Raw genomic sequence first — 13866 nt, forward strand, 5'->3', positions numbered from 1 at the left:
TGAAAGCAAGTTTCATTTATATAACTAAATGTAAGAACATTATAAAATTTTTATAAGAAGCGATATAGCTTGTTATTATAAAAACAATATTGCAATTTATAAAAAAAATATTACTTCTTTGCAGCATGTGTCAAATTTCCATTAAGGGATACCGCAATATATACGGAAAATAGTATTTCGGTCAAATTAATTTCAATTGTGGAAATTGGAATTTTATGATACCCTAATTAAAAGGATTCCATAAATATGAATAACGCAGAATTATAATATAGCTACAAAAACATATCAAAGATGGTGAGTATCATGTTACCAATTTTATTGATTAATGTGACTTTTGTTACATTAATTTAATAAAATAAATATTATAATTATTTTTCTATTTTCTATTTTTCTATTTTTAAAGAAAGTACTATTTAAAAAGCTGCTTGCTTAAATTGTACATTTATATTATATTATACGTATTATATTATTTCAATTTGTTCTTGACAAAAATTAAACATAATAAACATCATGCTATACTTCCCAATAATAATTTATATCTAAATTAATGCTAAATAAGAAATATAACATAAAATATCTTAAGTGTATGATTTAAGCAACTCTCCCCTAATTATAGGAATCTAGTATATAGTATAAATTTAGAATAATTTTAAAATTAGATAAAAATCCAATATTTTTATTCTGTTTTTGTTTTGATAAAGTTATTAATGAATCTCGTTAATATTAACGAATAGGAATTTACAACGATTATAATGATAAATTTATTTATACCCCAAATAATACAAATTTTTGAATAATAATATTTTAGTCTGTTAGCATTCACGAGTTTATGGAATAAGGAAAAAAAGCCATTAAATTGCCTATTAAGCATGTATTTTATTATAAAAACTTAAAATACGTAAACACAATTTGAAGCAATTAATATATTCAAATGAAAATTGTATGAAGCAATTAAATTTCTTCTTTTGGGACGAAATATTGTATTTCTTCGCCCTGACAACACTACTCCGAAATTACATATAATGTCTCATACGTATCTATTATTAAATTTGATAAACTGTCACTTAATATTATATTGAATTAATTATAATAATAATAAATTTTGTATGCTAATTTATTCAACACCGTTAAAAATATAATACGCACACTATATACACAGTATGATAATCATTACAAAAATAATTTTTGAAATTAATTTGCACTAATAAAAGAACAATATTTCATTAATATCGTAAAATAATTTTTCACAAACACATCACCAATCAAAGAACAATTTTTCACTAACATTATATAATATTGGCATTATATACATATATCGAAGCACTTTTGCAACACTCCATGATTTTCTCAAGTCGAATAATAATCGACAATTTTTACAAACATTTTTTATTGTTTATTCTCTTTCAAATTTTGTAGACACGAATCTTTAATGCTTATTAACAAATTCTTCCCTTTAATAACATATTTGCATTCTTTTTTTTTCGTTTTAAATCCACAATATTCCGAGGGAATATTCTCCTTTTTTATTCTTGTTATGAATGCATCTGACACATGTTTCTCTGAACTTCTTTTACATCCTCTTTTTTCCTTCGTGGCAATCATAATTTAATCATTAAACTGCTTTGAAATGCACAGCTGTTCGTAGAAGCCACTGATGAAATAATGGTGTGTTCTCTTTCTGGAGGTGAATTTCAAACGAATCCCACCTTAAAATTCTCTACAATGTGAAACCCGAATCCCCTCCTTTCTCTTGCTTATAGTCCAAAAGCAAGTGCTGTTTTCACAATGTACGATTCAGCGCATTGTGGTTGTCATGGTAGTTACTTACTACATATATATTACTGTTGTATTCGAAAGGGTTTACAAACATATTGGTAAATGTTAGTCGCTGAATGTACTGAGCAAGCGCAAAATCAAAGCGGTTTGATATAATTGTAAAGAGCGATGCAGTCTAACGATAATTCTTATTCAGTGAACATCAATGAATGTTAACAAAGGTAGAATATATCTTGGAAAAATAGTAAAATTGTACACACTACAATATTCTTCAAAAAAGATCATCGTATTGTATATAAAATATAATTGTATAATATCAAGTTTATTTTCAAAATCAATTTTTCTTTCCAAATAAGTGATAAAACTTTGCATTTTAATTTCAACTTTATACAAAAAAATCTCGATCACGATTAATCATTATTAAACTACTATCTACGTGATAAAAAATTAATATAAAATGTTTAAATTAACAAAATAAAATTAATAAAATGTTTATAAATAAATCGCTCATTTAATTAATTGCTCATTAAATAAACTGCTGTTTTTATTTAACAAATTATTCTGCACATCTCGGGAAAATTATGTGTTATCTTTATTATTTTTTATATCTTGTATACTAATTTGATATATATATTACGATTTGTATATTTTATATTTTATTGTTTATTTTTACATTATATTTACTTTTTATTAATATTAAAAAATATTTTTTTCTGTTAAAATAATTATTCTTCCGGTTGATATTCAATACAATTTTTATTAAATGTTTACTAAATAAAAAAATATTTTGTACAAAAAGTGTATAATAATATTTGCACATTGTGCAAATAAAATAAAAGTTTTCTATAAATGAAGAGAAATTCACTTGATAATTCGTCGCAAAGGCTTACAAAACTGATAATTTTTTGCAAACAGTCTATAGACTTTTCATAGAACTTCATGTTTCACTAAAGTTTGTCAGAGTGGATATGAAACTTTGTACGCCAGTAAAAAATGTTTGCTTTCGACATACAGATTGAATCATAGTATTTTTAATGGTAAGATTAAATGTGACGTATAAATGAAATGATTGAGTTACATCAATCGAATAATGATTTCACTCATGTCATAAACAGAATTATCGATAATTTTAAACCTCTTAAAAATATAATCAAAACCATTTTTCGTTAGTATAATAATATAAAATCATGTAAGTAATCTTGTTAAAAAATAGAGATTTAAAAATATATTATTGATAAAAAATTTTAAATCTTATCTCTTAATAGTATAATATTATTTATATTTACTTTGTCTATAGTCTGTTATATAATATTAACTTTTCCAATATAAACTTTTTAAGAAAAATGTTAAAAAATGTCGTAATTTATAACATTTAAAATAATGTAATGAAAGGCTCCGAAAAATGTAATAATAATGAAAATAAAGCTATAGGAACCAACTAATCTCGTGTTATTGAATTTATTATGTTTTTTTTTAATTAATTAACAAATACAAAAATATAAGGGGGAACAAATTTTAAATATAATTTATTAAAAATATATAAAAAATAATTGATACTATAATAATTAATTATATGTAATTATAAAATATTAAAAAAAATATCTCGATAAATTAACGACGTATAAATATACATGTGAAAAAATTATATTTACATATTAAAAAAAGAAATTTGTAAAATAATATAAAAAAAAGTTTTAGCTAAATTATCATTATTAAGCAATAATATCTCTTCTAAAATATGAATAATTTGTCAGATTTAAATTACGCTCTTATATTGAGCCGACAATGTATGCGGATATTAGGCATATGGCCCGATCCGAGTGTCTCTTTGAATGTTTTTCGTCGATCAAAAATAGGATTCATGCTTGCTACGTTTATTATGGGTATTTATGTAATCACTCCGCAAATAATAAATGTGATTCGTGCGTGGGGTAACGTGAGTCGAATGGTTGAACTCTTTCTTGCCTGCAATTTTAGCTTGATGGCAATATCCAAGATGGCTATTACCAGATATCATGGCAAGAGTAAGTTACTATTTTTCATTAATAAAAATATCAAATATATTTTATCGTGATCTAAATAATAAAAATGATATAATAGACTATAGACAATAAGGAATTAATAATTATTATATTTTAATATAAACCTTCAAGTTGAATTTTCCTTACTAAAATCTAAACCCATACAGCACAACAAGATTGCAGCAACATTGTGGCAACATTTTATTACAATATTACAACATTGCATAAACATTGTGAAATGTTGTGGCAATGGTAAAATGTCCGCTTTTAGAAACATTCTTTTATAACATTGCAGCAATAATGCAATAAAATATATATGTAATATTACTATTAGATTATTAGAAATTTAGAAATGTGCCAAATACATGATCGGACTGAATGGTCTGTACCTAATATTTTTTGCGTAAATTTTATTTTCATATTTCTGAAATGTTGCTGCAACGTTGTTTAAACTATATTGCAAATTCATGCCTATATAATTTTTCTGCAATATTGCTATGCAATGTACAATATTGCAATGTTGTTGCAATATTGCTGCAAACTTGTGTACTGTATAGGAAGCTGCTATTGAATAGCAATTCTTATACAAAGATAATTTGCTTTGTTAGTTCAGATTTATAATAATATAAGTCATGTTTAATTTCAAAGAACTTCGAATGCTAATAACATCGATTATGACTGATTGGATGACTTCGAAGAGCAACTCGGAACGAAATACAATGTTGAAGCTAGCAAGAAGCGGCAGAAGTCTATCTTTTGGATATTTGATAGCTGTAATGGGCACACTCATGCTTGGATACTTTTTACGTTTCATGATTTTTTTAAAAACTCTTCATCAGCCTCGACGACAACTTTACTATCGGTTCGACTACATTCAAAGCAGTCCTTATTTCGAAATCACATGGTTCTTGCAAATATTCGGCGCCACGTATGCAGTTCTCGGCAATTATAGCGTTGACAGCTTCATCTCGACACTCGTGCTGCATATATGTGGACAACTAATTAATCTACGAACCACACTCAACAATTTGATCGACAGTTTAGTCAATAGATCGATATGTTCCTCGAAATTTAGAAAAGGCCTAACTGCGATTGTTATACGACACGAGTATTTAATCAGGTACGTTCGATAACTTTCAGCGTATTATGTAATATTTTAACATATTTTGTATTACACGTACAGGCAATGTGGCACTTTCGGTGCATGTTTTCTGTGCCGAAAGCGGCCGATTTCCCTCGCCGCCATCTAGCGGCGACGCGGTGAGTGAATAAGCTGGTTTCAAAGCCATTATCTACGGCTGAGCCGCGTTAAAAGTCATTGTATACGGCTCAGGCCGTAGGAAATGTATTGAACACGGCTATTCCCCCACCGTGCTGCGGCAAGATGGCGGCATGCTATCGGCCGCCTCGCGCACAGAAAACGCGCCGAAACAGCCACTTTGCCTGCATTTGCAATACAAAATAGTATGTGTATCAAGTGCGGATTGACAATTGTTCACTCGTGTGAGGTGGTCCCCCGCACTCGTGACCAATTGTCAACTTTCCGCACTTGATACACAATATACTATATAGACAAGAAGAAGCAAGAAGATAAATGTAAAATAATAGATATTCTTTAAGATTTGTGTGGCTATAATGACTTAAAATTATCAAACTTAAGTATATATAATAAAATGAAATATATATAGTGATGAAATAATAAAATTACAATTTTACCTTATAAATTGAAAATTCGAAAGAACATTTTTCAAGATTTTTCAACCGTGTAAAATTTTCTAATAATAAGATGAGAATATATATAAATATATAATGTATCAATTTTCAAGTAATGCAAAGACGATCGACAATTGCTACAGTTCAGTATTGTTTATGCATATGCTAGGTGCATCTTTACAATTGTGTCTTGTAACCTTTCAAGTTTTCACGGTAAGTAAATTTGGGTGTGTATGTATATAATTTCTATATTATATTATAAAAACATTATATATAAAATTAAAATGTAATGTCAAATTTAATTAAATTTAAAATCAAATATAATTATATAAAAATAAAATAGAAAAAATAAAAAATATTATTTTTCAGGATATTATTGTACATCGCATTCGAATTATATAAGTACGATATTTATCATGTAACTATTACACTAAAAATGTATTATTTTCAGTTGTTAATGGACAATTTGAACGTTTCTCCTATCAAAGTATTTTTTCTCGCGTTTTATATCTCTATGGTGTTGACGCAATTGTATGTTTATTGTTACGCTGCCGAAAGACTCTTGGAAGAGGTAAAGAAATTATGTATATTAACTATACTTATGCAAAACAAAAATATAATTTTTTTAGAGCACCAATATGGCGTATGGCGTGTATGAATGCAAATGGTACGATATATCGCCAAAAGATGCGAAAGACTTAATGCTTATCGTATATCGATCTGCGATTCCGCTTAAATTGACAGCTGGAAAATTTGGCACTTTTTCGTTAGAATTGTTCGGAATAGTAAGATATATAACTACGAGAAAAACTACATTGCTTTACATGCAGTCGCTAAACAAGAATAACCATTTTTTTTATTTATAAAATGCTTTGTTCTTATATATTTTTTTATATTATAATATTATTTATATATTTTCTTTCTTTATACGATGATCCATCATTATTATCATTCACAAAAAAATTTACATTTTATCTATAATTTTCACTCTATTTAGGCGGTAAAAACTTCGATGGGATATTTATCTGCGTTATTAACAATAAGAGAATAAAGGAAATAATATCGAATTAATTCTATAACAACTGTAACTATATCGATTTATCATTGATTATATCGAATAACGAAAGCAATGAAGATTTACATGCACTGCCCCTGTAACATCACTTTTATTGAATAAACATACATTTGTGCGCAAGAAAATTATTTATTCGTTTGTATCAATTAGCATATCATGAAAAATTGAACAAATATGATTATAAGTTATATAAATTTTAAAGAATAGCAGTTATTCATATTTTTTAATGTATTATTTGTATAACATTTACTCCAATCTTACATTACAAAAATATTTCACTTAATTAATATATAATTTATTAACATTGCGTAACCATTTTTCTTTGGCTAAAAAAATTTAAAACGATATAAAAACTAAACAATTTTCTATATCTGATCACTTTTCCAATACAAATATTAATCATTTATCCAATTATATGGTTCGATCGATGGATCGATATGCTTTTCATTATCCTCTGTTACTATCCTTTACACATTTTTAATAGTAAATTCAAGAAAACTATGTTATTATTATTATAATATAAGCAAATCTATATCTGATCACTTTTTCAAGACAAATGCTAATTATTTATCAAATCATATAATTCGATCGATGGATCGATATGATTTTCAATGCCCAGGAGAGACACTATAGATTTTAATATATCTATTTTTAATACAAAGTATTATTTTTTTCCTAGAAAAAATTAACTCCGTAAAAATATTTGTAGCAAACCGTGCAAAATATATATACAAAATATATGGGGATTTTATATTTTTATCAAGTAATCAATGTAGCAGTAATAATATGACATAAAATATGTGCTAGATATTTTTAATATCAACTACTAATCATATAGAATGTATACAATGACCATGAGAGTTCCATGTATCATCACGATTTGCTTGAGAAATTCTTCGAGAGAGGGAACCTTTGTATTGTAACATTGCTTTCGAAATAATTCGTATTCAACATTAATATATTATTTTAAAATAATATCAATATAATATGATTTAATTAATATAATATAATATTATTTTATTTAAGAGTTTAATAATTATTTTATCATTTTTTATTCGTTCGATAATTAGAAATATTGATAGACTGCTGTATATAACTCAGAAATGTTTAATAATTTCAAAACAGTAGTAATAGTAAACAGTGATACAAACGCTTGTGAAAAATGTAAAATATTTCAAATTTTCTGTTTTGTTAAAACTAATTTTTAAAAAATATTTCATCAAATATTCGAATCTCTCTCATTTTTATTACAACTACTATTGCTTATATTCACAAAAAATATTAAAAATAATATACTTCAAATAAATTATTTAAAATAAAAATTGTGTATTACATTGAAAGATATTCATCCCGGTTAATAATCATTTTATTCTTCTGATTTGATAAGAGAAGTAGAATATCATGTGTTGTCGGATACACACATAGTGTTACATTCCTTAATATAACATTCTCAAAGAGCATGCGTCGTCAAGACTCGCATGCGCCTGAAGATAGATTCTTTCAGTTACTTTAACGTCGTTGTCGCGAAAACCTCAAGAGATGTCGAAGGAGGTCGGTTTCAATTTGTTCTTTCAAAAAATCTCTCCCTCTAAAAATACTTCGTCAATTTTAAAAAAATCAAAATATGCAAGAATTTCATAAAGCTAATCGAAATGACAATGAGCGTTCTATTAAGATCATTAAGAATTTATTCGATTATTGCATATACATATATAATCAAGTTTCTCGTCAAAGATTAATTTTTAAAATACATCTTTTCTTTTTCTATTCGTTAATTTATTTTGATCTAATTGGGATAAATATTTTACCTATTCATATCTTTCAATCAATTAATTTGACTTCTTTCTTTTTAATATTAACGTCAGAGTGCCACAAAGTGCTACCAAACTCCAGAAAGAATTTCGCAATTATTGACATCTTATCTTTATGTCTAAAAAGGTAGACTTCGAATACGCGCACGGATGGAATCGTTATACTATGATGTTTATGGGAATTTGGCCGGAGAGTAGAAACCTCGGTCAAGTTTCTAGCTACAGGCCGATAATTCCAATTCTAACAATGTTTTGTTTCGTATGCGTGCCACAGTCGACCAATTTATTCTTCATCTGGGGCAATTTTGACTTGGTGGTAGAAAACTTCTCCATGGGAAATATAACGATTACGATCTCGATGTTAAAGATCATCATATTTTGGTCAAGCAGTGAATGTAAATATGAAAATGTTCATACCAAAAAAGTATCACCAACCTTAATTTTTCAAGGCGGGATACACGGAGAGAATTTTCTCTTAAAATTTGCCCTGAAAATCATGCTAATCGTGGGATAATATGATATTAGAAGAATTGTATAAGAGTTTCTCTGATTAATATTTATTACGATAAAAAATATTAATATGTAAAATTAATCGATATTTTATACCATATTTAATTGTGGTATAGATATTAATATTTTTATTGTGGTAAATATTAATCAGAAAAACTCTTATAAAATTCTTCCAATACCATATTGTCCCAAAATTACCATGATTTTTAGAGTAAATTTTTTGTGTCGGAATTTGATATATATATCTATAGATTTTTATAGAGAATATAAGTCGAATATTTGAATAAATTAAAGGCGCGTTGTAGATATTTTTTCAATGCTTTTACATTAAAAAAAATATATTATCACACATATATTTGGAGCCTGATGTCGCAATAGAGAAAGTATACCGAAATAGAGTCCAACTTCGTATAGGATTAATATTTCCAATTTTGTCTACGTTCTGAAAAAGCCCTGAAGATACTTATGTCGAGCATGAGGAGGGACTGGAGTGTGACTGTGGGTAAACGAGATCGCAAGCTAATGTCAGACATAGCCAGGGCCACCCGAAAGCTATCGATAAGCAGCACCGTGATGGTCCAAATAGTGGTGCTGACCTACATAATGTTTCGATTCATCAACATCCGACATACCGGTCGTCAGTTGTTCTTTCGCGCATATTTTCCTTACAACACGAGCAGCAGTCCTTTCTACGAACTGACCTTCCTAGGACAGTTGATCGCCACTACGTACGCGGCGTCTACTTACACAGCAGTTGACACTTTTATCGCCACTCTGGTGCTTCATATATGCGGTCAATTAACGAATTTACGTCGCGAATTGATGAATCTACCTGACCGCACGCGACCGGAATTCCAGACAGAGTTGAGGAAGATCGTGAGGAAACACCAGTATATCAACAGGTGAGAAATCTATACTAGAAATGAGATGCAAGAGAGCATAATATACTTTTTTGGATAATCACCTTCTGACTTATTAATAAGAGCACAAATCAGCACAGTGAAATATTTGACAGGTAAAAGATTTGACATTTGGGAAAACTTCAAACGCGCCAAAAAAGAAGTGAAAAAAGTGTATCAAATTAAATAAGTTGGATGCCAGTGAAATTAAAATCAAGGTTGATATTTCTTAAACGACCAACTGGCTAATAATGAAAATATCATTATTAAAGTCCAGGTGTGATAAAATCAAATTAAATAAGTTGGATGTCAGTGAAATTAAAATCAAGGTTGAACAATTAAAATTTTTAATATGTTGCTGTAAAAATAAAATAATTTTATCATCATTAGCCAGTTGGGCGTTTAAAAAATTCAACCTTAAAAAATAACTAATCTTTCGATATTTTAAAGTAAACTATTCCATTTGTGATATTTGCTCGTAGCTAAATGTTGCGTTATTTCAAGATATATTGGATTTTTATGCAAAATATTATATTATAAAATATATGTTTATAAACTTTCCGTATGATTAAAGGTATCGAAATTAATGATATTTATTTAAGAGAAATAAGTATGATTGAAATTTAAAGCTAGAATTTCATGAAGAAATACTCTTATCTTCACACAAGTGCATTTTCCATAAGATTTGCAGAAACAATCGAGAACTGTTTCAACATGATGCTTCTGATACAAATGTTGGGATGCTCGTTGCAACTTTGTTTCCAGTGTTTTCAAGCGTTCATGGTGAGCCGCACAGAGAAAGGACAGATAATCTTGTTAAAAATTAAAAAAAACAAAAAAGAGAAAACTAATTGGATTATCGTCACAATCCTTCATTATTTTATAGTCGATATTTGGCGAAATAAACGAACTTTTCATCTTTCAAATCATCTTCTTAATTATCTACGTGAGTTATATATTGCTGCAGTTGTACCTGTACTGTTACGTCGGCGAAAGATTACTTATCGAGGTAACGCGATTATAATTTCATAATTTTTAATAATGTGTTTAACGTAATTAATCATTTCTTGTTTATGTGTTAATGTAAATCTTAATATATCTCGGTAATTTTTCTATGTATATTTTTTTAAAATTACATCTACATCTCGGATCAAATCCCCGAAAAGAAAAATTAAGTAAAATCTAAATATTTGTAAATAATATTATCTCGATGAACACAATCAAATATATTTTTCGTTCAGTAAAGCATTACAATAAAGTAAAAAGCATTACAATATTAACATTTTTTAGTAGAACTTTATTCTCGTCTTTTTTTAGAATTCTATTCTAAATACTATATTCTAGAAAGCGAAATTGCTTTGTCCTGACAATGACATATTATGTTCATTAACTGCACGCTTTCGTATTAAGGCAATCTGCATGACGCCTTTAACGTTAACAAGCGAAACCAGTATACGTTTTTTTTCTCACAACGCTTTTTGCTATTTTATTTGATATATTATTTACTGACTTTGAAAAAATGCTCATCTAGAAGAATAGATGAATATACACGCAAACAATAAACTGTAAAAAAACCGAACAACAAAATATTTAGAATTTTAATCAAAAAGTGAAAATTTCAAATGTGTAAGTTAATTGTTCATTTTTTTATCTATAAAAATGATAGAAATAATCTATTATTTTATAAACAGAAGTATTAATTTTGTGTAATATTATTCTGAAATCTTATATAAGGCAAAACATTTATTTATTTTAATAATTTATAATTTATATACGTGTACAATATGAATTAGTAAAATCAAAAACTGTAAACGATCGATAAACATGATTTTTTTATAATGTAAAATATAGAAGAAGATACACAAAGTACTAATATCGGTAATATGCATCGATCGAAAAAGAAAGAAAATTATATATATTGTAAAAAAAAATGATTTTGCCACAAAAAAATGAGTATGTGAGCTTTCTGTGAATTTATATATAATTTTCTATGATAGGGTTTTCTAATTTTCGCGTTTATACATATTTAGTGCGAGCGCTTCTTCATTCTGCGTTACTATAACTCATGTTTTCTCCTTGGGAATCCTCTGAATTTGACATTCCAGAGCACGAAAATAGCATACGCGGTGTATGACTGCAGTTGGTACAACTTGTCAGCGTGCGAAACAAAATCGCTAATGATCATCATGTGTCGTGCTCGGTCGCCATTACACATCACCGCCGGTCGGTTCTGTTCCTTCAACCGAGAACTCTTCAGCGAGGTATGAAAATATAACATAGCTATCCATAATTGTCAAAAATCATTTTGTTCTTTGTATAATTTTAACACATTTATATGCGTACACTGTAAAAAAATATGTAATATATTACACAAAAATATGTAAAATTACATAAATAATAAATGTAAAATTACATGATAAATAATGAAAAGGTAAAGATTTCTATTATTTATTGTGTAATTTTACACTTATTATTTATGTAATTTTACATATTTTTGTGTAATATATTACATATTTTTTTACAGTGTACATATAGACACACTGAAAAAATCCATGTATTTTTACATGGAAATTACTTGTTCACAATTGGAAAATTACTTCCTTAACTGTAATTTATTTTTCCATTTCTTTTAAAGTAAAAATACATATTAATGTAAAAATACAAGTAAAATATAGGTAAAATTACTGTTTTTATGCAAAAATCATATGTAATTTTAAATTTACTATTTTTACTTTATTAGAACTTTATTTTATAAGTATTTTTTTATAACATTATTTAATAGCATTTCCTATGTGTAATTCCATGTTCAGTCAAATATTTTTAATCTCGAAAATATTTAAGAACATATTTCATATAAAATTACATATAATATGTAATCTTCCATATAAGTAGCAATATTGCATGATATTTTTTTCAGTGTACTATATGAATGCACATATTTTATTTTTCATTATTTTTCATAAAAAGCTTTGAATTCTGTTCTATTTCAATATACGAAAAAAACGTATAAGCTTTTTGTCAAACATCAGAATTATAATAAGTCATACTAATTGAAAATGTATTAATATTCAAAAAGTTATCTTCAAGATCAAAATCGATATCGTACCTCAATTTTAGGTTCTAAAGAGATCAGTGACTTATATGTCGTTTCTCTGCGCAATGAACACTTTGTAGAGCGAAAACTAAATGATTTAATAATGCAAAAGAAAATCGATATCAACTGTTTATTAAAATTATATATCAGTTATAATAAAAGCAATGTATGTTTTCCAGCCATTTGTAAAATGTATAGACTCTAATAAAGTAGTACAAGATAAAGTTAAATGTTAGATTATAAAAAAAATAAATATATAAATTATATAATGCAACGCAGAAATGTTTTTATATTACAAGATTTTAAGAATTTCTAAAAAAAAGAACTACTGGTAAAAATTCTTATTTACACATAAATTGTAAAAATATTAATATTTTTGAATTTATTATCGTACGAATTACTACGTATTTTTATTTTCAAATAACTAAGAATAATTTATTTATATTATTAATCAACAGCTGATACTTATAACACGATATGTATAAGCTTTGAACAGTTGTAGCTCAGAGAGCGCCAGTAGTAAAGACAGAAACAGATAAAAAAATATACGACAAAAAATATAATAAACAATTTATAAAATAATAAAATTATGTAAAAAAAATTCATTAATTTATCATACAAAGAAATAGTCAAATAATTGTTATCAATCATATTACGCGAGATAAAATCCTCTCGACTGCTCCTATTTTGTTTCTTTAACTTTCAATTCGATTTGTTAAAATTTCAGTTAAAGAATTAAAATAATTTATGTGTTTGGTATGGATTAATTTTATATTGCATACAAAAGATATTTTTATTATATGTTTGTGTTTTGCATTCTCGCAAATCAATTTTTATGTCCTTTAAATACGAATCATAAAAATTCTCCGGTTGATCCGAAGAACATCATTCTTTATTAAAGCATATATTATATACGTAAAAAAAAGTTGTCTTCTTGAGACATAAAGGGCATGTATTTTACTTTGTA

The 13866-nt window shown here is 26.9% G+C and overlaps 3 protein-coding genes across 7 annotated transcripts in view; 2 read left to right on the forward strand and 1 right to left on the reverse strand.

Annotated features, from left to right (window-relative positions):
• The window catches only part of LOC114931983 (uncharacterized), a 114642-nt gene that overhangs the window by 97394 nt on the left and 3382 nt on the right, over nucleotides 1-13866 (reverse strand). The window lies entirely within an intron of this gene.
• Nucleotides 1982-6710, forward strand: LOC114932058 (odorant receptor 4-like). Of its 2 annotated transcripts, none has more exons than XM_085483230.1 (7): nucleotides 1982-1997; nucleotides 3531-3800; nucleotides 4428-4917; nucleotides 5624-5723; nucleotides 5962-6081; nucleotides 6140-6295; nucleotides 6508-6710. In XM_085483230.1, exons 1-7 carry the CDS (start codon nucleotides 1982-1984, stop codon nucleotides 6559-6561), a joined length of 1206 nt encoding a protein of 401 aa, XP_085339356.1. In that variant the 3' UTR covers nucleotides 6562-6710. The 2 variants fall into 2 exon arrangements, with proteins under 2 accessions (XP_085339356.1, XP_029160065.2); XM_029304232.2 differs by having other exon boundaries at nucleotides 4446-4917.
• On the forward strand, nucleotides 8110-13103 carry LOC146725260 (odorant receptor 13a-like). The gene is made up of 7 exons (XM_085483237.1): nucleotides 8110-8137; nucleotides 8510-8791; nucleotides 9358-9808; nucleotides 10489-10588; nucleotides 10692-10814; nucleotides 11911-12066; nucleotides 12923-13103. The coding sequence occupies exons 1-7, from the start codon at nucleotides 8125-8127 to the stop codon at nucleotides 12977-12979; spliced, it is 1182 nt and encodes a 393-aa protein (XP_085339363.1). The 5' UTR covers nucleotides 8110-8124; the 3' UTR covers nucleotides 12980-13103.

Source organism: Nylanderia fulva, unplaced genomic scaffold, assembly GCF_048542155.1.
Source record: "Nylanderia fulva isolate GAGA-0341 unplaced genomic scaffold, ASM4854215v1 Scaffold10, whole genome shotgun sequence".
NCBI classification, from domain to species: Eukaryota; Metazoa; Arthropoda; class Insecta; order Hymenoptera; family Formicidae; genus Nylanderia; species Nylanderia fulva.